Here is a 26,815-nt window from a genome sequence, read left to right as displayed (position 1 = left end):
GGGCTCAAGATTATGTAATTATAATTAAAATAGATAGAAAAGCAAAGCAAAGGTATAGGTTACACAAAAACAGAGAAGAATGAGATAGGGCAAAGGAAAAGTCTATGAACAAATAATTATTAAATGTTTACTTGTGCCAGGCACTGTGCTAAGCCTAGGGACGCAACGAAAAAACTCCTCAATCCAATACTTCTTGGGTTCTAAAGGAGGAGAAAACATGAATCTAAATAGAAATTTAGTCAAAGTGCTATGAGAAATCTGAGAAAAGCAAGATGGTACTTTCATCTGGAGGATGTGAGTCGGGAAAAGGCCTCTTGCAGAAGGAAGGACCTGTGGTAGGTCTTGGAGAAAAGGAGGAATTTCAACAGGAGCCAGGCAGGGCAGGGAAGGGTAAAGTCTCACTTTTAGTAGCTTTGAGTTACTCTCAGTTTTCTGCAGATGGGGTTGGCAAATTGGGGAAGAAGTATAGAATTGTTCTTCTCTGAACATTATTAGTGTCCCTCTGTCCTCCTTCCCTCACTTTCTTCTTTTCTACCAAGACTATTAAAAAAAAGTAGATTCAGGGCCACAGATTGGTATTCTTGCATCTAGTAAAGCATCTGGCATTGTCTAAATCACCAGTAATTTCTCCATTTCTCCAGCTAACTTTGCTTTTGATACTTGGTCCAAAAGGACATTGGTTTTGCTGTAGTCAAGGAGGGCCAGGAGAGTAGGCTGTGTAGTTCACTTGTATTAGTCTTAAGATACTAATAATGGATTTCATCATGTCCAAGAAAAAATTGATGCATTTGGGAATTGATGGTTTTAATAAATATCTTCCAAGTAGAAAGGTTGTGTTACCAGTGTCATAAATCAGCTGAAGAAACAAAGATGGAATAGAATCATGCCACAAAATGACGTGTTTAGAATATTGACTCTAGAATGGAAGCTTTGCCTTCTTTTGTTATGTTGTGATTTTATTGGAGTTTATGTGTCCATTGTTACTAAAAAACATTTCTATTTAGGTACTCTCCTATAATTTATAATTAAATCCTGCACTGCAAATATCTTCGTAGATGTCTTAGAAACTATATGAATAATGAACATCCCTTTTGAGTTTAAGGGTTAGTACTTAAAACAGGAGAAAATGGATTTTTTTCTGAATGCTGGGTAGATTTTTATATGTATTTGTGATAAGAAAGTCAGCTTTCTACAATATGCCTAATGTATTTTGCAAGACCAGAGTGTTGGGCCATACTGCTGTGGACCCTATTCCAACCCTCTTTTTCCTTATATCAATCCCTATTTTGCTTCCCTGTAATTTCTATCCATTGTTACAAGGTCTGCCCTCCCGGACTAAGAAGGACCAAGTCTCTCATCCCTCTCTTATGAAACAGTCATATGGCTCCAAAGGTCTTTTCTTCTCCTGGCCTAATATCTCTAGCTCCTTTATGCAATCTTTATATGCCATGGCAGTGTGCCTTTCTTAGTGGATGCAGCCTGAGCTATTTTGGCAGGCACCTGACACTGTTGACTTATATTTAGCTTTCAGTCCACTTAAAACCCGAGACCCCTGATCTTTTTTCATATGGACTGCTGTCTAACCATGCTTCCCAATCTTGTATTTGTAAAATTGATTGTTTAAACTCAAGTTTAAGACTTTATTAAATTTAATCTTATTTGATTTGGCCCAACATCCAAGTCTGTCAAAATCTTTAAAAATCCTGACTCTGTCACCCAGTAAGTAGATTAGCTTTCCCTTCCACCTTTGTGCTAGCTGAGAATTGGGTAAGCACGCTGTCCGTATGTCCTTATCCAAGTTGTTGATAAAAATTCTAAATATCATAGGTCAAGCATAAATTCCCTGGGGCACTTAGTCAGTCAGCAAGCATTCATTAAGTGCTCACTATGTGTCAGACACTGCTAAACCCTGAGATCCAAAAAAAGGGAAAAAGAGTCTACCCTTGCAGAATTGACATTCTAATGGGGAAGACAACATGTAAGTAACCAGGTACATACAAGATATATAAACAGATTAAGTGGAAGGCAAACCTAGGAAGGAAGACATTATCAGTTGGAAGGGCCAAGAAAGGTGAGGTACGAAAGGTAAGATGTGAGCTGAGTCTTGAAGGATGTCAGGGAAACAAGATGAAGGTTAATGGGCAGAGCCTTCCATGCATGGAGAACCAGTGTTGTTGTTTGTCCTTCATTCTTGAGGAAGACCATGACATCAGGAAGATGATGCCGTCAGTTGCAAGTGAATTGGATTTAAGTAAGGAAGGGCTGTGCAAGGTCACCAGCCTCACTTTCTCCCCAGAGCCAAATGGATCCAGTAGCAAGATACAGATCTGGATGATCCCCGGGCAACCACTAGTGCAAAGGCTAGAGAACATGTTGTGTTTGAGGAATGTCAGGAAGGCTGGCACTGCTGGATTATAGAGTACATGGAAGAGTGTAGATTAAGTGTGAGTTTGGAAAGGTAGGAAGGGGCCAACTTATGAAGAGCTTTAAATATCAAACAGAGGAGTGTATATTTGATTTGGGCGGTAATAGGGGGTCATCAGAGCTCTTTGAGCAGGGGGTGACATGGTCTGCTCAACACTTTAGGAGAATCACCTTGGTAGGCAAGTAGAGTATGGATTAGAGGGAGAAGGATTTGAGACTGAGAGACCATGGATAAGGCTAGAGTTCCCATAATTTCTACCCCTTCACCAGCTCATTCTTTTGTTGAAAATTAGATCTAGAATAGAATTTTCCCTTATTGTTTTCCCTACCTTCTTTTTTTTTTTAAAGAGCAAATAGTGTGCTTTGATTTACATTCAAACTCCATAGTTCTTTCTTTGGATGTAGATAGCATTTTCCATCATGAGACTTTTGAAGATCCTTGCATTGCTGAGAAGAGCTAAGTCTATCAAGGTTAGTCATCGCACAACATGGCTGTTGTTGTGCACAATGTTCTCCTTGTTCTGCTCACTTCACTCGACATCAATCCATACAAGTCTTTCCAGGTTTTTCTGCAGTCAGCCTGTTCATCATTTCTTATAGCACAATAGTGTTCCATTACATTCATATACCACAACTTGTTTAGCTATTCCCCAACTGATGGGCTTCCCTCTCAATTTCCAATCTTGGCCAGCACAGAAAGAGCTGCTATAAATATTTCTGTACATGTGGATCCTTTTTCCTTTTGCATGATCTCTTTGGGATACAACCCTAGAAGTGGTATTGCTGGGCTGAAGGGCTTCCCCTACGTTCTTGAAAGATAAAGTTATTATTGAGGCAAATCAAGAAATTGTTAGCTGCTTTGCTTCTGGCATGGTGAGGAAAGTCTAAACTTCTCCCTGGAGAAGAGTTGAGAAACTGTACCTCCTCCTTCCTTGGAAGGAGTGATTGACTGTGAGTGTGGAATATTACATCTGTTGTCACACACAGTTAATGTGTTGGTTCATTTTACTGAACTCCTCACTTCTTCCTTCCTTTTTTATTCTTTGCTATAAGGAATGGCTCACTGCGTAGGGAAGGATGTATTCAGAAATGAAGGTGACATAAAAGCAAAAGAAAAACTTTAACATGTTTTAAAAGGGAGGTCAGGCTTTGCACATGATCATGCCCAACTATGAAGGATGGAAAATCCTATTGTACAGTTTATAGGAGTACAGCTTGCTTATATAGTCTAGTTTTCCCTTTTGACCTATTCCATCCCCTATATTTGTTAGGTGTTCTCTCAAACCCCCAGACCTTTTTACATTGATTCTGTTCATTTAGAGACCCTCAGTAGTCCTAGATTCAGTCAACTGTTGATAAAAATTCTTGAAAATTATACATTTGTCCCATAGTCCCAAGAGGTGTCTTAATATAACACTTTTCCCCTACCACCTAGGGATATTTTGAGTCTCCAGTGAAAAGTGTTTCTATACAAGGAAGGGTGCTGCTTGGAGCACCTGCTAGAGGTGCTATTTAACCACCAGATGGTACCTGAAGTGGGAGCTATACCAGCCCAGTCATTAAGCATGCGTAAATGCATCTGGCATCCTAACCTTGAGCTACCATCTCACTACAAACTGAGCATGTGAAGATACCCTCCCACATCTTCCCAGGTTTGTCCCTTATACTACTTTTTGCTGCACTCTTACCTAGTGGTGCAAGATAATTTTGTCAAGTAACTTGTAATTCTCTTGGTTTATGACCTACCCACTTGAACCTGCAATTTTCTTCCTTCTTTTAGGTGGTATTGGGGGTAAGAGGGCTGTACTTAGAGCTCGGCAGAATTCAAATTCTGCCACAGATATTTACTTAGTTGTGTGAGCCTGGGCAAATCACTCAACATCTCTTAAGCCTTAATTTCCTCATTTGCAAAATGAGGATAATAATAGCACTTACCTCACAGAGTTGTTGCAAATATCAAATGAGAGAGGTAGAATCAAAATGGTGGAGTAGAGAAGCACTCAGCCAAGCTCTCCTAAAATTCCCCTCCAAAAAAACTGTAAAATAATACCTCAAACCAAACTTGACCAAAAGGTTGAGTGAAACAGTTTTCCAGCCCAAGACAACTTAGAAGGTTGGCAGGAGATGTCTGTCTCACCAGAGTGGTGGTGGGCCCTAGAGCACAGTGCAGGCCATGCCTTAGGGGAAGCTGCATTGTCATCTCAGCAGCAATTTCAGGAGTTATTAGGTCAGGATGGTGATGGGAGGGAAGTGGGGGTAGACAACTAGTTGGAAGGAGATTGTAGAGGACCCTTTGCTGGAGTTGGGTTCAGGACCTTGTTGCATTGCCAATACACAGTTCCAGGTCACAGTCCCGGGGCAAAAGGAGCAATAGCACTTGTAGCCACAAAGGAACAAGGGCCCAGATTGTGGTTTCAGGGCAGAGAGGAGGGTTTGTGGTCACTCATGGGGGAGTAGGGACCCTGGTTTCAATTCCAAGAGAGAAGAGAGCACTAGCAATTGTAGTTGCAGGAGAGTGGGGAACCTAGTCACAGCCCCAGGGCCAGGAGGAGTGCTAGTGCTGGTAGCTATAGGGGGACAAGGTCCCTTCCTGGGTAAAGATCAGAGCACAGACCAGGAGAGCACTGAGCACACCTCTTCTTAAATCATACTATCTTGGAAGCACCAAAAACATACAGACCCCCCCAGATCTAGCTCTGAAAATGGCAACAAGAGAAGCCTGAAGCTTAGGACAATGTCCCTTCCATCCTAGGAGCAAAGGCCAACTTTAACATAAAGTTAAAAGTCAAGAAACAGGCTAGAAAAATGAGCAAACAGCAAAAAAAAGAACTGATTAAAACAAGTTACAAGGATGACAGGGAAGATCAAGACACGAACCCAAAAGAAGACAACTACATCAAAGCAGCTACAAGCAAAGTCTCAAAGAAAAATGTGAATTGGATACAAACCTAACAAGAATTCCTAGAACTCAAAAAGGATTTAAAAAACCAAATAAGAAAGATAAAGGAAAAATTGGGAAAAGAAGTGAGAGTGATGCAAGAAAATTATGAAAAGAGAGTCAACAACTTGATAAAAGAAGTACAAAAAAAAATGCTAAAGAAAATAACACCATAAAAAACACAATTGGTCAAAAGGAAAGAGAAAATATCAAATAAGATAATATATGTGCAGCACATTGCAAACCTTTAAATGCTATATAAATGATACCAATTTTTTGTTATTATAGCCCCAAAGGATCTTCTCATTCAGCATATCAGTCCAATGCATGTACTCAAGTAAAATTGAAGAATACATTTTAACTGTGTTAACATCTGAGTCTCAGGGGCGGAGCCAAGATGGCAGAGTGAAAGCAGTGACTTGCTTGAGCTCTTCCCCAAACCCCTCCAAATACCTGTAAAAAATGGCTCTAAACAAATTCTAAAGCAGCAGAACCCACAAAAAGACAGAGTGAAACAAATTTCTAGCCCAAGACAGCCTGGATGGTTGATCAGAAAGATATATCGCGCCTGGTGGGGAGAGGACTACAGTTCAGCGTGGGCACGCAGGCCGCAGCAAAACTGGAGCAGGCCTCAGAGGACTGATTCACGGGCAGCTGTGGCGGTTTCCAGACTTCTCAACCCATGAACACCAAAGACAACTTGGAAGGTCAGTGGGAAAAGTCTGTGACTGTGGTGAGAGAGAAGCTAGGTCTCAGCCGCAAGTGCTGAGCTGGCCCAGGGCAGCGGCTGCCTCCTGAGCTTTCGGCCCACAGACTTGAGGGGGAGTCAAGTGGCTGATCAGAGGGGGATTGCAGGGATCTCTTTGCCAGTGCTGAGGCAGGAATCTCTTGCTTTGCCCGTGCTTAGATCTGGGTCACAGTTCTGAGTGGCGGTCCTGGGGTGAGGAGAAGCCCTGGTGTGGTGGAGCTTGTTGTGGCGGTGGAGAGGAAACACCTCGCCTCTTATCATAGCACCTTGTAAGAACTGAAAATTTACAGGTCCCTAGAAGTATCTCTGAAAACAGCTATACAAAACCCCAAAGCTTGGGACTATACATTCTCCACATTGGAAGCAAACTCTTACCTTAACAAAGAGTTTAAAACTCCAGTAATTGTCTGGGATCATGAGCAAACCTCGCAAAAAGAGTCAGACTATATTATCTTACTTTGGTGACAAAGAAGATCAAAACATACAACCAGAAGAAGACAACAAAGTCAAAGCTCCTACATCCAAAGCCACCAAGAAAAATATGAATCAATTCTAGGCCTTGGAAGAGCTCAAAAGGGATTTTGAGAAGCAAGTAAGAGATGTAGAGGAAAAACTGGGAAGAGAAATGAGAGTGATGCAGGAAAATCAAAACAAGTCAACAGCTTGCTAAAGGAGACCCAAAAAAATACTGAAGAAAATAACACCTTAAAAAATAGCCTAACCCAAATGGCAAAAGAGGTCCAAAAAGCCAATGAGAAGAATGCCCTAAAAAGCAAAATTGGCCAAATGGAAAAGGAAGTCCAAAAGATTACTGAAGAAAATACTTCCTTAAAAATTAGAATAGAGCAATTGGAAACTAGTGACTTTATGAGAAATCAAGACACTGTAAAACAAATCCAAAAGAATGAAAAAAAATTAGAAAACAAAACATCTGAGTCTCTTGAACCAAGCCACTTCTGCTGTGGATAGTAACATCCAAGGTTTTCATTCTCTCTAACTCCTTCTGTTTTTTGACCCTTTGTTCTCTTAGGTGACAGACTCAAGCAAAGGCTATTAAGCATTTTCAGCCTCACAGTCAAAAGAGAGTAAAGAAAATTGTCTCACGTATATCTCAGTTCTTGATGCTTGGTGAAAAGGCTCTGTGTTTGGCACTGATGTTACAGAGATGAAAAATGATGCAGTTCTTGACCTCAGGGAGTTCGTAGTTTGCTGTGGGAGTAGGGTGGGGATACATTATGTACAGATAAGTGTAGTACAAAATAGAATGTGATGGAGCAAGGGAGAGATCCAGGTAAAATGCTCTAGAATAAATTTAGGTAATGGCTGAGCTGGGCCTTAAAGGAACTTTAGGATTTCAGCAGGTGGAGATGAGCAGGTAGAGCCTTCCAAATGTAGGGGGATAATCTGTGTGAATACATGGAAAAGGGTGACGGGCAGGAGGAGATTGGGGACCATTATACAATCCTGTTTATCTAGAAGGTAGCATGTGTAAAGGGAAATAGTGTGAAATAAGGTTGGAAAGGTAAATTAAAGTCAGATTATGGAGGATCTTCTATCCCAGGTCAAGGGGTTTATGGTACTTCACCTTGAGAGTATCCATCATCATGTGCCCGACCTGTGATAGAGCGTTCTGAGCTTATATTGGTCTGATCAGCCACAGTCAGCTTCATTGTACCTGGGCTCTAACATAGTGGTGTCATTTTGGTCCTCTTAGAGAATCCATCATAGATTCCATGTATCACCATCTGGTGGAGGGAATGTTTCCACTCCCCACAAAGAAATCTTTTTTTTTTTTTTTTTTTTTTTGCTAATCCTTCCTTATTTGAAAAGTTCCTGCTGTGTCCTTTTTCCATTCAGACAAATGATCAGACTTGCAGTAATTTTTGTTTCTATAGCACTTTATCATTTGCAAAGTGCTTTCCTAACAAAAATTCTGTGGAGGATTGGTACCCCCATTTTACAGGTGAGGAAACTGAAGCTCAGAGAAATGGCTTTTTTTGGGTTTTTTTTGTTTTTGTTTTTTCAGGCATTTGGGGTTAAGTGACTTCCCCAGGGTCACATAGCTAGTAAGTGACAAGTGTTTGGTCTGAGGTCGGATTTGAACTCAGGTCCTCCTGACTTCAGAGCCGGTGCTGTATCTGCTGCGCCACCTAGCTGCCCTGAGAAATGTTATTTTTAAGGACCCATGATTTTATTAGGTGGATATTGGAATATAGGACTTGAAATCAGGAGATTTAGGTTTAAGTCTGTGTGGCCTAGGAAGAGTCAATTAACTAATCTGGGCCTCAGCTATTAAAATGAAGGGGTTGGGCCATGCGATCCAGAGAATGTAAAGGCAGATGTACATTACAGCCACTAAATGCATTAAAGCAAGGGTTCTCAACCTGGAGTCTGTGAACTTAAAAAAAATAACTGTATTTCAATATGATCAGTTTCCTTGTTAATTCTATGAATTTTATTTTATACATTTAAAAACATGGCTCTGAGAAAGGGCCCATTGGCTTCACCAGACTGCCCAAGGGAACATGGTGACTACAGTGTTCATCTCCTGATGACCCACCTTTTGGCATTGAGTTTCTCCACAGCTAAGCTGGTCCTCTGAAAACAGATGGAAAGTTCATGGAGCCTCTTCTTGCCATGGGGCCTTTTCTGTTTTCATAGGGTCTTTCAGAAGTTAGACTGCATTAGCATAGCCTTTGAGAACTCTGGATAAACTCCATTACAAAATAAGGAGGATTTTAGTGGGGAGGGAGAATTGTTTCACCATTCAATGTTTTTCCTAGCTGAGACTGCAAGAAATAAAGTGGACTAAGTTATTAGAATGGGGCAATTAATCAACCCAGTAAGGTCTTTAGCATATTTTCAAGAGAAGGAAGATAAGAGAAAAAAAAAACTTTCATTTTTTTAAAGTAACCTCTGTACCAGTGACTCACAATTCCAGATTGATTTATCATTTCTTAATTGATTCATTTGACAAATATTGAGGGCCAAATATAGTCAAGGCCCTTTGCTAGACCAGAGAGAAGCCCATCTGCTCCTGGCCTCTGTTCAGTGGCTATGCATGTGCTTGGCCTCCATCCTGGGCTGGTGCAGCTTTTGCTCATTCACCACCACATCAGAAGGGCTAAGGCTGTGGCCCTAGGATTACTGTCACTATACAGAGAGTCGGCAGGAGGCACAGGAGTAATCCACCTAACAGATGATGGAGGCAATGCTTCATAATATGCAGTCATTATGGTGCTATAGAAACCACTGGACTGGAAGTCAAAACTTCATTTCTTGTCCTGGCTCTGACATTGATTGGCAGGGGGACCTTGGGAAAACCATTTGACCTCTTACAGCTTCATTTTCTTCATCTATAAAATGAGGAGGAAAGGCCCACTTCAGTTCTGATATTGTATAATTAGCTGCTCACTTAATTCACAAATATCTGTTAGGTATCTGGATTAGACACTGGAAAAATAAAATGACAAAAACCAAATAGTCCCTGTCCTAAAGGAGTGTAGGGGTTGGTCTCCTAGGTGGATACTGTGTGTAGAGTATGTTAGAGAACCGTGTTAGAATATGATTCAAGGAAGGGAGTGAGTGAGGCAAAGGAAAGAACATACAGAATATGCTAGGAAAATGTAAAGTGGAAGAGAGCAGTAACAATTGGGGGAACCCAGGTTGGCTTCATGGAGGAGGTGGCACCTTAGCTGAGCTTTGGAAGAAGAAAAAGACTCTGATGGACAGAAATGAGGGAGTACATAACAGGCATAGGGAATAGCTCAGACAAATGCAAAATCTGGAGATGGAGCTTTGAATTCAGAGAACAGCTAATGGTTCAGTTTAATTGGAATACAGGGTTTGTGAAAGAGAGCTATAAGGAAATAAGACTGGAAAGATAGGTTGGAGCCAGATAGTGGAGACAGCCTTAAATGTCAGACTAAAAGATTTGTGTTTTATCTTAGATACAAAAGGGAACAAACAGACATGTTTGAGCAGGGTAGATGCAGTAAAACTGAAGTAAAACTCGGGAAGATTATTTTTTGGTTGTCACCTACAAAATAAATAAGAGATTAGGGATGAATGAATGAAAAAATGAATTTTAACAAGCCTTTATTAAGTGCTTACTATATGCACGGCACTGGGCTAAAGGCTGGGGATACAAATGAAAAAGGCAATGCCTGCCCTCAAGAAGTTTACATTCTAATGGAGAGCCATCCCATATGGAAGACTTCAGCTGCACATCAGATGGAAAGGTCCCAGGATCCTTGGGCTGCAGAAGAAAAGCAGATGGTAATGCCTCTTCTTGACCATCATTTATACTGGCAAAATCACATCACTTTCTGATATCAAATTATTTGACAATGACAGACTTTTTTTTCTCTGGGTGTTCAGGAGCTGTGGCTGTAGTACTTGTTTTTACAGTAGCTGCTTGGCTGCATCTCCACTTTGATTACTTCCCAGGATGATGTCTAAAGAACTGTGCTATAAGCCTTGTTGTTCCCAAGGCTCTTAGGGTTAAGGCCCTGGGCTGCCTGTCCTAGGGTCTGAAGGGTGATGGTGGCAGGGTGTTGGTGGAAGGTTGGCTTGCCTGGCACACGCTACCTCCTGCCTCTCCGTCAGGGTTCCTTGAGGCTTTCTTTAGCTCAACTGGCTCCCCTGTCCTGTAGGAGGCTGTGGTGGGGATAGCTGGCCACCCCCTGCTTCATAGGAGTTGTTTCCCCCGATGCTACCTGGAAAGGTGGGGCTGGCAGTAGGGCCAGTGGTCTAGCAGGTGCTCTCTTTCCACTGGGGCTCCTGTGCTTATGGCCTGTTGGCAACAGTTGGTCAAAGAAGAGTTCAGTTTGGCTGAGTCCAGAGACAAGGGTCGGATGGCACCAGGTTGTAGAAGTTCCTGAATGTTCAGCAGAAACATGAACCTTCCTTGTAAGGCAGTAGGGAGCTAGTGAAGGTTTTTAAGCAGATAAGTAACAGCTAAAGACTAAATAAGAACCCTTCCACCTCTAAGAATTCGTACAACTGTGTTCCTTTTCTCTTTGAGTTTCCCTTCTTTGCTTCTGCTTCTCCCAATAGGTACCCCAAAGTTCTCCATTACACTCAATGTACCAGAATCAGCACAGTCACCTTTGTGATTAGTGTTTTAGTCTCATGGTAGCTTAAAGCCTTGACTGCTGGCTTCAGGGACTCACCAGGAGCTCTGGTAGTCCAGCCAAGTCTAAAAAGGCCTTCTCTGGGAAGTTGCTGGTCCTCACAGCGGCTAGCACCTTTCCCTTAAGAACTGCCTTCCCTCTGTCCTGTGTTTATCTTGTAGAGACTAATTTATATACATTCCCTCTTCCTCCTATAAATTGTATGCTGCTCAAGAGCAGAGGCTTTTCAATTTTTCTCTGTACCTCTGGACTTAGGACATCACCTGACAATATGAGTAAGCACTTAATAAATGCTTGCTGAATGATTGATTGATTAATTGATTGCTTACTCAAGGAGTAATGATCAGGGAAGGCTTTATGGAAATACTGATACCTGAGCAAGGCTTTGAAGGAAGCTTGGGGCTGGAGGTAAGAGCCATTTCAGGTTTGAGGGATGGGATGTAGAAATGCACCAATGTCCACAATAAACTCAAAATAGACATGATAACCTGAATATTTAAGGTTGCACCATAAAAAAATTTAGAAAAGTATAAGATCGGGTATCTTTCACAGCTGTCACTAGGAGGAGAGTTATTAACCAAACAATTTGTTAAAAAGAATAAAAAAGATTCAAGTTGTACAAAATTGAAAAGCTTTTGTAAAAACAAAATCAACACAATCATGGGGCAGCTAGGTGATGCAGTGGATAGAGCACCGGCCCTGGAGTCAGGAGGACCTAAGTTCAAATCCATTCTCAGACCAGCACTTGACACTTACTAGCTGTGTGACCCTGGGCAAATCACTTAACCCCAATTGCCTTAAAAAAAAAATCAACACAATTAGGATGAAAAGGGAAACAGTCATTTGGGGAAAAGTCTGTACATTGAATTTCTCTGGTAAAAGGTCTCATATCCAAGATACATAGGAAATTAACACAGGTATTTAAGATTAGGTTTTCCCAATGGCCAAAGAATATGAGCAAGCAGTTCTCAAAAGAAGAATTGCAAACTATTAAAATACAACCATATGAAACATTGCTCCAAATCACTAATAATAAGACAAATGCAAATCCAAACAACTGAGATTTTACCTCACACCCAGAAAAAATGGCAAAAATGATAAACAATGGAAATACCTTTCACAGTGGATAGAGCACTGGGCTTGGAGTCAGGAAGACCTGGGTTCAAATCCAGCCTCAGACACTAGTTATGTGACCCTGGGCAAGTTACTTAACTTCTATTTACCTCAATTTCCTCATCTGTATAATGAGGATAACAAATAGCACCTACCTCCCAGAATTGTTGTAAGGATCAAATGAGGTAATAATTGTAAAGTGCTTAGCATAGTACCCGGCACATAGTAGGTGCTACATTTGTTGGTCAGTCATGTCTGACTCTTTGTGATCACATTTGGGGTTTTCTTGGCAAAGGTACTGGAGTGGCTTGCCATTTCCTTCTTCAAGTTCTATATAAATGTTAGCTATTATTATTATTATTATGTTAGAATATTTGTAGAAAGATAGTCATACTGTTACAATGATGGTGGAGCTGTGAATTGGTCCAGTCATTCTGGAAAGCAGAAGTTTGGAATTATGTTAAGAAACTATTAAAATGTCTATATCCTTTGACCTCTTAGAGATCCCACTGCTGAGCATATTCCCTAAGGATGTTAATGATAAAAAGAAAGACCCCTTATTCTGTAGTAATAAAGAACTAGAAATAAAATGCCCATCAACTGCAGAATGGCTACCTAGGGTGGGGAACCTGTGGCCTCTAGGTCCTTGGTGTGGCCTTTTGACTGAATCCAAGTTTTACAGAACAAATTCTTTTCTTAAGGGGATTTGTTTTGTGAAGTTTGGATTCAGTCAAAGGGCCACGTGTAGCCTCAAGGCCCCAGGTTCCCCACCCCTAAGCCCCCTAAACCAATTGTGGTTCATGAATATAATGGGGAATTATAGCACCATAAGAAACAACGAATATGAAGAATACAGGAAAAAAATGAAAAGACATATGACTTAGAGTAAAGTGAAGTCAGTAGGATAAGGGACTTCAGAGGTCATCTTTCTGTAGAGGAAGCTGAGGTCCAGGAAGGTTAGATAATTGCCCAAGGTTACATAGGTAGTAAATATTTAAAAAATGGGATTTGAACTCAGGTCCTCTAATTCTGGTGCTCTTGCACACATATTATATCCCCCATCCCTCACTCCTCTATGTCTCCCAATAGGTGAGAGGTAAGTGGGAGGGCATAGTGGTTTTTTGGGGGAGGGGCTGTTTGTAGTTCAGTTAACAGGGGCTTAGACCCAAAGAGACAAGTAAGAGCCTTTCAGCTTTATCGTATGGGGCTGAGACTGTAAGCCCCTTCACTAGGTCCATTTCTCTGAAGAAGGAAGGAAGGAAGGAAACAAACAGTTATTAAGCACTTTGTGCCAAGCTCTGTGCTAAGAATCAAGCACAGATTGCTGACCCACACTAGAAGCTTTATGATGAGGAAGACAAAGAGACAAGAGTAAACAGGACCAGCCCTGGTGTATACTTTGAGGCAGAGCCAAGACCCTGGTCACAGGCCAACCTGTTCCCTTCCCATAATGGTGGCTCTTAAGAAGAGAATAGCTGAGACGAATTGCCAGACCCTGAGCCCCAAAGGCTCATTAATTAATGTGATATAACGACTGAAAAATACAGAGAAGCATATGAATTGATACAAAATTAAATAACCAGGAAAACAATATACAATAGCTAAAATGATGAAAATGGAAAGAACAACTTCAAAAAAACATCAAGACTGAATGCTGGGAAATTTTTTGACCAAGCTTGACCTCAAAGAAGAGTTATAAGAATTCACTTTCTGTGGATATGGAACACCTCATAAAGTGTCAGACTTGGTTGATGTGTTTTTTAGTTATCCTCCTTAAAAAAAATTCTTTGTTTCCAAAAAATTACTTTATCAAGTGAGAAAAAATAATAACAAAATTCATCTGGAAGAACAAAAGATCCAGAATATCTAGGGAATTAATGAAAAGAAATTCAAGGGAAGGTGGCTTAGCTGTACCAGATCTTAAATTGTGTTATAAAGCAGTGTTATAAATCATCAAAATTACTTGGTACTGGCTAAGAAATAGAGTGGTGGATCAGTGGAATAGGTTAGGTACACAAGACAGTAGTCAATCACTATAGTAACCTACTGTTTGATAAACCCAAAGACTCCAGCTTCTGGGATAAGAATTCACTATTTGACAAAAACTGCTGGGAAAACTGGAAAATAATATCACAGAAACTAGGCATAGACCAGCATCTTACAACCTATACCAAGATAAAATCAAAATGGTACAGGATTTAGATATAAAGACTGATACTATAAGCAAACTAGAAGAGCAAGGAATAGTTTACCTTTCAGATCTATGGAGAAGGGAAGAATTTATGACCAAACGAGATAGAGAACATTATGAAATGCAAAATGGATAACTTTGATTACATTAAATTGAAAAGTTTTTGCACAAACAAAGCCAATGCAACCATGATTAGGAGGGAAGCAGAAAACTGGGAAAGAATTTTGTCTCTGATAAAGGCCACATTTCTAAAATGTATAAAGAACTGAGTCAAATTTATAAGAATACAAGTCATTCCCCAATTGATAAATGGTCAAAGGATATGAACAAGCAGTTTTCAGATGAAGAAATTAAAGCTATCTATAGTCATATGCAAAAATGCTCTAAATCACTATTGATTAGAGAAATGCAAATCAAAACAACTCTGAGGTACCACAGCTCTTTTTGTGGTGGCAAAGAATTGGAAATTGAGGGGATGCCCATCAATTGGGGAATGGCTGAACAAGTTGTGGTAGATGAATGTAATGGAATACTATTGTGCTGTAAGAAATGATGAGCAAGTGGACTCCAGAAAAACCTGAAAAATCTTGTATGGACTGATGCTAAGTGAAGTGAGCAGAACCAGGAGAACATTGTACATGTGTAACAGCCATGTTGTGTGATGACTAACTTTGATGGACTTAGCTCTTCTCATCAATGCAAGGATCTAAGACAACTCCAAAAGACTTATGATGGAAAATGCTATCCACATCCAGAGAAAAAACTATGGAGTTTGAATGTAGATGGAAGCATACTATTTGCTCTCCTTTTCTTTTGTTGTTTTGTTTCTTCTTTATCATGGTTCCTCCTATTGGTTCTAATTCTTCTTTACAACATGACTAATGTGAAAACAGGTTTAATATGAATGTATATGTTGAGCCTATATCAAATTACATGCCATCTTGGGGCGGGGGAGGGGAGAAATGGGGAGAAAATTTGGAACTCAAAATCTTATGGAAGTAAATGTTGAAAATTAAAAATAAATAAATTTATAAAAAAATTTGTTTCTGGAAATGAAGTGGATGTAAAAAAACAAATGATATCAATACAAATTAAAAGGAAAAAATTAATGCACCAAGGTGGAACAAAGCAAGATTTGAGAATGGTGCAATGTTATAGTGAAAATTGCCCAATGGATTTAAGCTAACCTCCTCAAGAATAAACATTGAAAGGGAAAGAGCCCACCCCCCAAATTTTTATTTTATTTTTAGAAATATGTTTTACTGATGCCTTTTGTCTCTGTGTCACAGTTATTTCAACTATACCTCCTTAAGATTGAATACTTCCTTGTGACAAAGAAAAACAATTCAGAAAAAACATCTGATAGAGTACATCTGACAGTGCATACAATATTCTGGCCTGTTGGTCTCTTGCCTCTTTACTTTGAGGAGGGAGGTACATTTCATTTTCTGTTCTCAGGGACATTCATTAGTTTTTCAGTTACTCAGAGTTCAACTTCAAAAAGTTATCTTTTTCCATTTACATTGCTATCGTTTTTGTGTGTATTATTTTCTGAGTTCTGCTTATTTCGTTCTTTATCAGTTCACTGAAAAAATCCAGTTTGGCATTCAAAGAGCTTCATAAGCTAATGTCCTACAACCACCTTTCCAGTCTTTTGCACATTACACAATCCCACCGCCCTCGTGATCCAGTAACCCTGGCCTCCTTGCTGTTCCTCAGAGAAAATACTCCATCTCCTGATGCCACTGGGTGCCCCCCAGGCCTCGAATGGTGTCCCTCCTCACTTCTGTCTCCTGGCTTCCTTAGCTTTGAGTCCTAGCTAAAACCCTGCCTTATATGGGAAGCCTTTCCCAGTCTCTCTTAATTCTAGTGCTTTCCCTGTGTTGATTACTTCCTGCTTATCCTGTACATAGCTTGTTTGTGCATAGTTGTTTGCCTGTTGTCTCTCTCATTAGACTGTGAGCTCCTCAACAAATGGGATTATCTTTTGCCTTTCTTTGTATCCCAAGCTCTTAGCACAATGCCTGGCCCATAGTAGGTGCTTAATAAATGCATATGGACTATGAAAATCTTTTCATATTTCTCTGCATTCCTCATATTCATCATTTCATAATGTACAGTAATATCCCATTATATTCACATACAGCCATAGTTATTTTTGACCATTCCCTAAACAATGGGGAGCCAATTCTTTCCCTTCTTTACTACTACAAAGAGTGGTTCAATGAAGATTTTGTTATACATTAGACTGTTGTTTCTATCTTTAACTTTCAGCAGTGTGTCCAGGATTATTTTATAATATTTTATTTTTTCCCCAATTACATGTAAAGACAATTTTTAACATTCATTTTTAAAAATTTTGAGTCCTAAATTCTCTCCCTCACCCTTCCCTGAGACAATACAATTTTATATAAGTTATACATGTGCAGTCATGCAAAATATATTTCCATATTAGTCATGGTGTGAAAGAAGATTCAGACCAAAAAAAAAACCCATAAAAAAATAAAGTGAAAAACAGTATGCTTTGATCTTCATTTAAACTCCATCAGTTCTTTCTCTAGATATGGATAGCATTTTTCGTCTTGAGTCCTTTGAAATTGTTTTGAATCATTGTATTGCTGAGAATAGCTAAGTCATTCATAGTTGATCATCACACAGTGTTGCTGTTACCATGTACAATGTTCTCCTGGTTCTGCTCGATTCACTTTGCATCAGTTTGTGTCTTTCCAGGTTTTTCTGAAATCAGCCTGCTTGTCATTTCTTATAGCACAATAGTATTCCATTTCATTCATCTACCACAACTTGTTCAGCCATTCCCCAATTAATAGGTACCACTTCAATTTCCAATTCTTTGCCACCACTGAAAGAGCTGCTATAAATATTTTTGTACATGTGGGTCCTTTTCCCATTTGTATGATCTCTTTGGGATACAGCCCTAGAAGTGGTATTGCTGAGTCAAAAGGTATACACATTTTTATAGCCCTTTGGGCATCTGCTCATCATTTCTTATAGTACAATAGTATTTCTTTACAATCATATACCCACAGCTTATTCAGCCATTCCTCAACTGATGGACATTCCCTAAATTTCCAATTCTTTGCCACCACAAAAAGAGCTGCTATAAATTTTGTGTGTGTGGGGGGGTCCTTTCCGCTTTTTTATGATTTCTTTGGGATACAAACCTAGTAGTGGTATTGCTGGTTCGAAGTATATGCACAGTTTTATAGCCCTTTGTGCATAGTTCCAAATTATTCTCCAGAATGGTTGTAGGCTAGAGCAAGATTGTACAGGTCCTTACCTGTCAGGCAAAAGAGTTTGTATTTCATCCACTTGGCAATGGACAGCGACAGAATCAGACCTATGCCTTAGGAAAATAATTTTGGTTGTTATGTGGAGGGAGTATTGGAGAGGGGAGAGACTAGAAACAGGAGGCCCTTTAGGAGTCTATTACAGAAATCCAGGCAAGAGGTGATGAGGGCCTGAATTGGTGTGGTGACTCTGAGTAGAGAAAAAGGAAGGAGGCCAGGGATGTTGTGGAGATAAAACTGATAGTACTCGGTGACTGATTGAATTCAGGACGTGAGAGAGAGGGAAGAGTCCAAGATGACTCCAAGGCTACACACCTTTGTAAAAAAAAAAAAAACAAAAACAGAAGATTGGTGAGGGGTGGTGAAAGCTAATCAGTTCCATTTTGGACGTAGTGAGTTTAAGATACCTACACAATGTCCAGGAAGAGATATGGAACAAGTGGTTGGCAATGAAGGAGCAGAATACAAGCCAGAAGTTAGGATAGGTATTGTAGGAGTTACCTGCATAGAGATGATACTTTGAGCCCATGGGAACTGATAAAATCACCAAGGGTAGAGAAGAGGACCCAGGACAGAGCCCTGGAAGAAGGAAAAAGGAAGGAAGCAAGCCGTTCTTAATCATCCACTGTGTGCCAGGCACTTTACAAATATTATCTCATTTAATCCTGACACATTTAATCCTGATTTAATACCTCAACCCAGGGAGGTGCTATTGTTATTATCCCCATTTTACAATTTAGGAAACTGAGGCTGATAGAGGTTACTTAAGTGCCTCGTCCAGGGTCACACAGCTGGTAAGTGTCTGAGGACATATTTGAACTCAGGTCTTCCTAACTCCAGTCCTAGTGCTCTAATCTGCTGTACTATCGAGCTTCCTAGCTGGAGACCATTCTTGCTAAAGAGTCAGGAGATAGACGATAATCTAACAAAAGAGACTAAGAAGGGATGTTTGGTTAGGTAGGGAGAGAACCAGGAAGGAGTAGTGCTGCAGAAACTGAGGGAAGAGGTGGGTAGGCAGGAAGCAGTACAGAAAGCTGCAGAGAACTCCAGTAGGAGGAAAACTGAAGAAAGGCCACCAGATGCATGCAGCAGTTGAGGTCCCTGGTAACCTGGGAGAGCACAGATTCAGCTGTGTGGTGGGGCAGGAAACCAGACCACGAGGGTGGAGGAGTGCAGGAGAAGAAAAGAAGTGAAGGCAGGTGGGGCTAGAAGGAAAGAGAGGTACAGGATGAGCACTTGAGGGAGGGATTTTTTGAAAGGATGGGAGACACTTGGACATGTTCGCAGGCTTCAGAAAAGAATCCAGTGGATAAGGAGAGATCGGACATGAGCTCAAGAGAGAAGGGGAGTGCTCCCATAGGAGACTGCAGGGCACAAATAGAGGGGTTGGCCTTGACAAGGAGAAGGGCCACCTCTCTCTCCGAGACTTGAGGAGCAAAGGAGAGAATGGGAAGTTATTATGTTTTTGTGGTGTAGACCAGGGGAGAAAAGGAACTAGGTGATGCGTGGCTTCAGTTTTCTCAAAGTCCTCTACTGAAAAGAGGGGTAAGGCTGACTTGGGGAGCTTGGGAAGAAAAGAGGTATGCAACCATTCCTGGGGTAGTGCAACAGCAAGTCAATCAGAAGACTAAAACGACTGCCGTGCAGCAGCGAGGGTCCAGCAGAACCTGGAAAAGACATTTGTTATGGACCCAATAAGCATCAAGTCAATCAACAAGTATTTATTCAGTGCCAATGTATAACTTCCTCCAGCGGCATTCAGCAGCACACAAGTTGGCATGGACAGTGCAGATGGTGGGGGTAACCTAAGGTGGGAGTTCAACTGTTTAATTATTGGGTCTGGACTTAAAAGCAAGGAAGGTTAGGACAGAGCAGGGAGAGGTTAAAGACTGGAAGCCCCAATGCAGAAGGATGTAGGCAGATTGAGGCAAGAGGGAGAGATGGAAATATCCCTGATCACAAGGAGAGGAAATCCTGAGTTCTGCATCATGGAGATAAAAGTTACAGCCAGAGGTGCTGTGTCTTCTGGGCAGGGCCTGGTTCTGACAAGAGAAATTTGGTAATAAAATAGGGGTTCCAAAGGCCAAGCTGAAAGGGAGCAGGTAGAACAGGCGAGGCACTTGGGAATCCTAAAGCCAAAATGTAAGGGAATGAGGAAGTATCAGCAAGAGCCCCGGATCTTCACCAAGGCAGCTGAGTATCCTGAAACACAAGGTTTAGGAGAGGAGGTGAATGTTTGCTCATCACAGTATGGGAAACATGAGCCTTTTGGTTGGATCTCTGATGCTCAAGGGACCTGTGATTGACAGGCAGAGGCACCTGTTTGTTCTCTTAGATATCAGGAAGGATAACAGGTTGGGAGTCAGCAAATGCCTGAGATTGAACGCTCCAGGGGCCTGACTGAACTCACCTTCAACTCCACTCCCTCTGTCTTACCACTGTGTTATAGCACAGGATGAAGCAGTCAGTAGATTCCCCTCCTGGGAAATGGAGAAATTGAGGCAAATTGGGACAAGAAAGTGAGCAGAGATAATAGTGATAGTGAACACTTACAGAGCACTTGAAGGTTTACAAAGTGCACTACATAGATTATTTCATTAGTTCCTCCCAACAGGAGAAGGCAACTCCAAACCACTTAGGAGGCCCTGAACAATAGATTTGGTGTCAGAAGACAGAGGCCCAAATCTCACCTCTGCCATGGGGCAGCTGGGGGGCACAGTGGATAGAGTTCTGGGCCTGGAGTCAGGAAGACCTGAGTTCAAATGTGACCTCAGATGCTTACTAGCTCTGTGACCCTGAGCAAGTCACTTCACCCTGTTTGCATCAGTTTCCTAATCTGTAAAATGAGCCGGAGAAGGAAATGGCAAACCACTCCAGCATCTCTGCCAAGAAAACCCAAAATGGGGCCATGAAGAGCCAAACGTGACTGAAACGACTAAATAGCCACAAAAAATCACTTAATCTCTCTGGTCTTTCCTTTCTTCACTGTAGAATGAAGGGGTTAGACTAGATGTGTTTGGAGGCTCCCTTCCAGTTCTCAATCTAGGATCATATAGAATCCTTCCTGATCCTGTGACTAGCGGTCTGGATCTGCTAGCCATAGGCCTGGGGAAGTGTTGGCTTGGGCCTCTAATAGGACTCCACTAAATTCACAGGTAGGACCAGTCTATCACTTTCCACTGGTGCTACTACAAAATGGGGCACCCCCCATCTTGGGGGGTCATCGTGGTTGGTGTCCAAGGTGCTAGTGTTTTGGGGCCCAGGGCCCAGTCAGGTGGTGTTTGCTTGAATCTTTACAGAACCAGTGTCTAAGATCTCTTCTGACTCTGACATTCTATGAGTCTATGGATCAATAAAAATAAAGTATGACCCCAAACAGTTGCAAATCACTAGAACAAAGAGATGAAATAACTTGCTACATTCTCAGAACCATCAGTTTTTAGAACATCCTTATTATTTTCTCTACCTTCCTGTAAGCATATGCACAATAAACTTTAATCTATGGTTTATGACCTAAAAAAAAATAAATAAAGTATGAAGGAGAATAACTATCCAGTACCTGCCTCATAGGCGTCTTAGTTCCACTTTTATGGCCTGAAGGAGTGACTTCCTTGGGCTTCGGTTTGCCTCTCTATAAAATGAGAGGGTTGTGCTAAATGAAATGATGTCTAAGCTCTCTTCCAGCTCTCAGATGCTGTGATTCCCGGCACGTAGAAGCACGCTGGGAGGGGCAGGGAAGCAGCAAGGCTGCCTGTCAGCAGCTCGTGGATAGTGGGAGAGCCAGCATTTATTGTAAATTGCAGGTTAGGCTGCTCACAGCTTCCCTGGGGTGCCGATGAGAGGAGAGGAGACAAAGGGCCTTGTGTTAGAATGGGGGTTTGGATGACTGTTTTCAGCTGGAATGCACAGCTGCCACACACCTTGAGTGTCACTGAATCAAACTCCATGGGCTTTAATGATACTCAGCCAATGACGGCCTTGCTTTAAGCATTCGAACGCTCTGTTCAGGTGCACCATTTGAGATGCTGTGAAGGTTTAGCGTTTAACCCAATTCTTAAACTAATCTGACTGAGGCAGCTGTGCAACTCATTTTAAAAGCAGTGACCCCAGCCCATTATCAGCCTACACAATTAGTCCCTGAGCCACAAGCGAGCAGTTCTACTTCTCCCCAAGGAGGTAGGAGGGAGGGAAGGGAAGATTAAAGCAGAATCTCACTCTAGGCTGACTTTTTCTTTTCTGCTTTGAAAGAAAGCCTTGAGTAGGATGAGAGAAAGAAGAATTGGATTTACAAGTTAGCATCATGGGACTTAGGAAGGGTATTAACAACCATCTAGTCCAACCCCCTTATTTTGCAGCTGAGGAGCGTGAGGCCCAAGGAGGGGGCTGTGGCTTCTTCAAAGTCACCCAGGGAATCAACAGCAGAACTACAATTTTCACTTAGATTCTCTGACTTCAAATCCAGTGGGCTTTTTCATCTACTCCCTGCTGTCATCTTTAGGTTTATGTCTTTGGGGTTTGTATCTTTTGTGTCTCAGCCTGGTTCTGCCATGACTTAGCTGGGTGACCATGGGCTTCTCTCCCCCCCATAAACATTATATACATTCCCCACTTGCATGGAATGGGACGAGGTGATGTGTACTATTGCTTCTAGTTTTGACCTTCTGTGACTCAGGTATGTGTTCAGTACTTTATAAACCTTCCTGGAAAGGTAAGGTGGGAGCTGGCGGCTGAGCCACGTTCCTTCACCCCAGATAGATATAAAGTATGGGTTCAGCCTAGGTCAGGTCATATGTCTCAAGGCAAATGGTGAGACCTCTACTGTGAAAGCTTCCCCTGGATGTCTCAGGTCTACTTAGTGAGGGAGAATTGATTCTCATCCCTTTCTTGCTTCAGAAGCAGATAAATAAATCATAGCTTGTGTCTGGGCCAAGGGGAAATGGCCAGGAGTCTGCTAGCCCCGTGTCTGGGGACACACACTCTTGTCCTCACCTCCTTATCTCCAAGCACCCATCAGGACAGAGAAGGCTTCTGACTTGCATAGGTGGGGTTATGTATAAAGAAGCTTGGTAGATGGGCCCCATCACTTTGCCAGGAGGGAGGGTGCCTGAGCAGAGCTGGTTTTCTCACTCTGGCCTGTGATTTGGCCCAAGGGGATCTTCTCTCTGCTGTGTTTGGGAACATGGGCTCTCTGAGGAGAAAGGAAAAGTCATACTTCAGCAATCTGAGACTCCCTCAGGAGATGAGCGCTGACCCTTCCTTTGTTCTAAAAGTCTCTTACCTGGAAGGCAGCCTGGTGTAGCTGATGACTGCTATTGGTAGAATGCTTTTAAGTTTTCCAAAATGCTTTCTTACTTGCATTATCTCATTTGATCTTCCCAATGACCCTGTGAAGTAAGGAGTCTAGATATCATCCCCATTTTACAGATAAAGAAATTGAGGCTCAGGTTAAGTGGCTTGCCCATGGTCACACAGAAATTAGCAGACACTGTATTTCTGGAGCCCAAAAAAGCTCCAGACTTGGAGTCAGAATGATAAGAAACATTTGTTAAATGCCCACCATGTTCAGAATACTGTGCTCAGACACTGGGACAATGGGAAACAAGATCCTTGCCCTCATGCAGTTGATAGTCTAGTTACGGCAGTGAGATGCCAACATTAACAACTGTACTATACACTCTTACAACAGAGTATGAGAAGTCTGATGTGGGATGTCATTAGTGACAGGAGATGGGGAGTCGTTCCCTAGAAAAGGTGGCATTTGAGTTGGTGTGTAAAGGACAGGTAGAAATTCAGTTGGCAAAAATGAGGGGGGGGAGGACATTCTAGGCAGAGGGAACAGTGGGAGCAAAGATGCAGAAGTGCAGGGATTCCGTCTGTAGGAAGTTCAGATCTTGCTGTTCCTACCCAAATGACCTTGGTCAAGTCACTTCCCCCTCTGGAATTTTTTTCCTTCTTCATAAACTGAGGGGCTTGAACTGGATTTTTTTTAAGGTTTCTCTGACTCTAAATTCTATGCTTTAGTTGCTATGTCAAAGTAGGATACCCTGTTAGGAAGTTTTAAGTAGAATTCATGCTGAACTGTAAACCAAAGTATTTTCAGTCTCCCCAGGAAAGATAGGGGTAGTGTTTATTAAATTCTTTTTTTTTAGTGCAAGAGAATGCCCAAGCCCACTGTGACTTACTGTTAGACGCTCTACGAGACAGGAGCAGAATGGAGCAGACAGCCCAGGAGATGGAGAAGCACCTTGAAACTGTAAGTCAGGATCTTGGATCCAACCGAACCTTAGTAAAGTGCCTCCTGGATGCCCGGCTAAAAGTGAACAGTGACATAGGCCCTGCCCTCGAGGAGCTCATGAACTAACAGAGCCCTTTGAACTGATGTAACCCAAGGGTTTACTTCTCCTTGTCTGAATCTAACATTGCTAGAGTGTCCTGGAATGTGATGGAGCTGGGATCCTCTCTCTTGGGCCATGGGCCCCTCCCCAGACCCCAGTCTCAAATGGAGCTCTGGCCCACTAGTGAGATGGATTATAAAGACGTCATCAGGGCCCTGCTTTCCCAAAGAAATGTTGTCTGTTTCCCTCTAAATCTCTTTAGAATGAGGCATTTATTTATACCAGATCACGGGGATTAAATATTTGCATCTGGAGCTTTCTTTCCTTTTATTGAATGCTCTTGTTTTTGTCTCTCCCTGTTTGTCTGCGTGTCTGTCACAGATCGCTGATGCTCATTGTCTAATGATTTTCCTTTGACTGCCTTTCCCCAGAGAAAGGCAGAATTTTTAGATGTGAAATCCAGTCTGAAGCATCTTGAAGTCCTAGCAGCCGAACAGAGCAGACAGCATCAGAGGCTGTGTGACCAATTAGATCAGCTCAACTTCCCCAAAGTCTTCGCTGAAATGTATTCACTTGGTTCAGAAGCTCGGTTACCCTTCCATGTGAGTGATGGAGGTTCTCAGACCCTTCCAGCTCTACTCCAGGCCTCCAATCTCGCCAGAAAAGGGAAATCAATCTCAGAATCACCAGATACAGGTGAAGCTATCATGCTCCTTCCTCGCCTGAATCCCCTCACATCATTATACCAACGTGAAAAATATAGGACTGAGAAGCACGAAGTTGAAGGTGAAACTCTCAGGCGCAGTAGAAGTGCGGCCACTTTTTGGCTTGACGGAGAAAGTCGGAGCGTAAAGGATGAAGCTGTGCAGACTGATTTAGAGCCTCAGGCTCCTGCTAGGAGTTTATCTGAGAATCATGACTCTAGCAGCAAGATTTACAGGGATCACTGCAGAGGAGACTTGATGGTTCAAGAAACATCTCAATTTTCATCAGTGACCATGAAGGACTTGGTCACCAAGGCCAGGCCCGCGTGTATTCTGCAGGAGTATCAGCCGGCAGCTCTAGTGCTTGAACAGAAAGGCAAGAGTATAGACATAAGAAAAAGAGCAAAGAGGAAAAAGCCCAGGAAAGTCCAAAGAGGCACGTTTATAAGAAGGAAGACTTCAGGCCTTTCCAGAAGTACCTCTGCTTTCAGCTCAAGAGTAGGGTATCCCCATTCTGCAGCCTCTAGACAACAAGATGGGTTTCTGGATCACGTGGAGAACCCCAGGCAACCCTTGCCCCTGCTGTGTCCCTACAAAACTCTAGAGCCTGGAGTGAAAGGAAGAGGAAGGGCAGAGAAGGTAGAAAGGGCAGCTAGCCCCCCCAGAGCAGCCAACAGCTTCTTCCTCTGTGATTACTCTTCTCCCTTTCCAGACAGCACCGAGTGGGATAAGCAGATGAAGTGGTTCAGTGATCTCAGTTCTGACAACTTGGGCAGCCCTAAAGCCCTGGAGGCTGAGGAAAGCATATTTTATGCCGTTGCTTTTGACAGCAGTGATGATGATGGAGACTAAGCCTTCTCTGGGGCTCCTGACCACCACTCCTTACCAACCATTTCTGCAGAGGTGGCTGTGAACAATCATTCTCTTTTCTAGCTGGGAGAATGAGAAGAAATGCATCATTCTGTGCCTTGCCCTGTGGTCAGAAGAAGACTCTGAAATACACGTGCCCAAGTAAAATGCACTTTGGAGCCATATCTAAAGAACTCAGTCTCTCTATTCTCACTCAGACTGCTAGCTAAGGTACCCAAAAAGTTTGGCCAGAACGTTGTGTCTTTTATGTGATTAAGATTTCCTTAGAAACAAAACGTTAACTAAAGCCTTGGAATGACTTGACCAATACATTCTTTGTCCTCGTTATGATGACGACGATTTGGTTTACACATCATTGTTTTCAGGAGGAATGTCAGTTTTATTATTGATGGTTTAATTAGTATGAGATGACTTAACTGGAAGAATAACTTATTCTGTGGAATTACATATATTTCCAATGTTTTACTTAAATGTGACTTCAGTATTTCTGAGGTTTTAGCTTGCAATTCTGGCTTTTCATTATTTCTTCCTGTTAGTAGTTAATGTTGCCATAGTAGTTTATTTTGTCAGTAGACACACTGTCAAGTATCTAAACATGCACTGCATGCTGTTGGGAGCCACAGCAAAATTAATTGTATTTAAAGCATGGAATTTAAAAACCTTTGACAAAAATATAAAAATGGGCATATTCTACATAAGTGCTACTGTTTATATCCCACAATTAGCTGTATTTGCACTGGACTTCATTTTCTTATATCTTTCATGCATAATTCTGATTTTAAATCTTTTTTCCTCTCCTTATTTTCACAGGATTTTAAAGTTGGAAGGGTCCTTAGAGATCATCTAGTCTAGCCCCCTCATTTTTACTGACAGTCAGAGAAGTTAAATATCCAACACAACCTGGGTAATAAATAGCTAAGCAGGGATTTGAACCCAGTTGTTCTGAGTCCAAATCCATTGCTTATTCTGTTACACCTGGCTCCCTTCCTAAAATTTAATTTAAAGAATGCAAGCATCTCTGAATACATATATTCTCTTTTCTGTTATTA

The 26,815-nt window shown here is 41.7% G+C and overlaps 1 protein-coding gene across 1 annotated transcript in view; it reads left to right on the top strand.

The window, feature by feature from the left end:
* CCDC36 (coiled-coil domain containing 36) overlaps positions 1–25,748 on the top strand; it is a 58,981-nt gene extending 33,233 nt beyond the window's left edge. The window contains exons 6-7 of the mRNA XM_027836873.1: positions 24,007–24,110; positions 24,624–25,748. Coding sequence (XP_027692674.1) covers positions 24,007–24,110; positions 24,624–25,748 — 1,229 coding nt within the window. The remainder of the gene's footprint in view (positions 1–24,006; positions 24,111–24,623) is intronic.
* The last annotated feature ends 1,067 nt before the right edge of the window (positions 25,749–26,815 follow it).

This window comes from Vombatus ursinus, unplaced genomic scaffold, assembly GCF_900497805.2.
Source record: "Vombatus ursinus unplaced genomic scaffold, bare-nosed wombat genome assembly UNPS02014820.1, whole genome shotgun sequence".
Lineage (NCBI taxonomy): Eukaryota > Metazoa > Chordata > Mammalia > Diprotodontia > Vombatidae > Vombatus > Vombatus ursinus.
The sequence above is the reverse complement of the archived record's forward strand: the minus strand, read 5'-3'. Positions and strand labels throughout refer to the sequence as shown.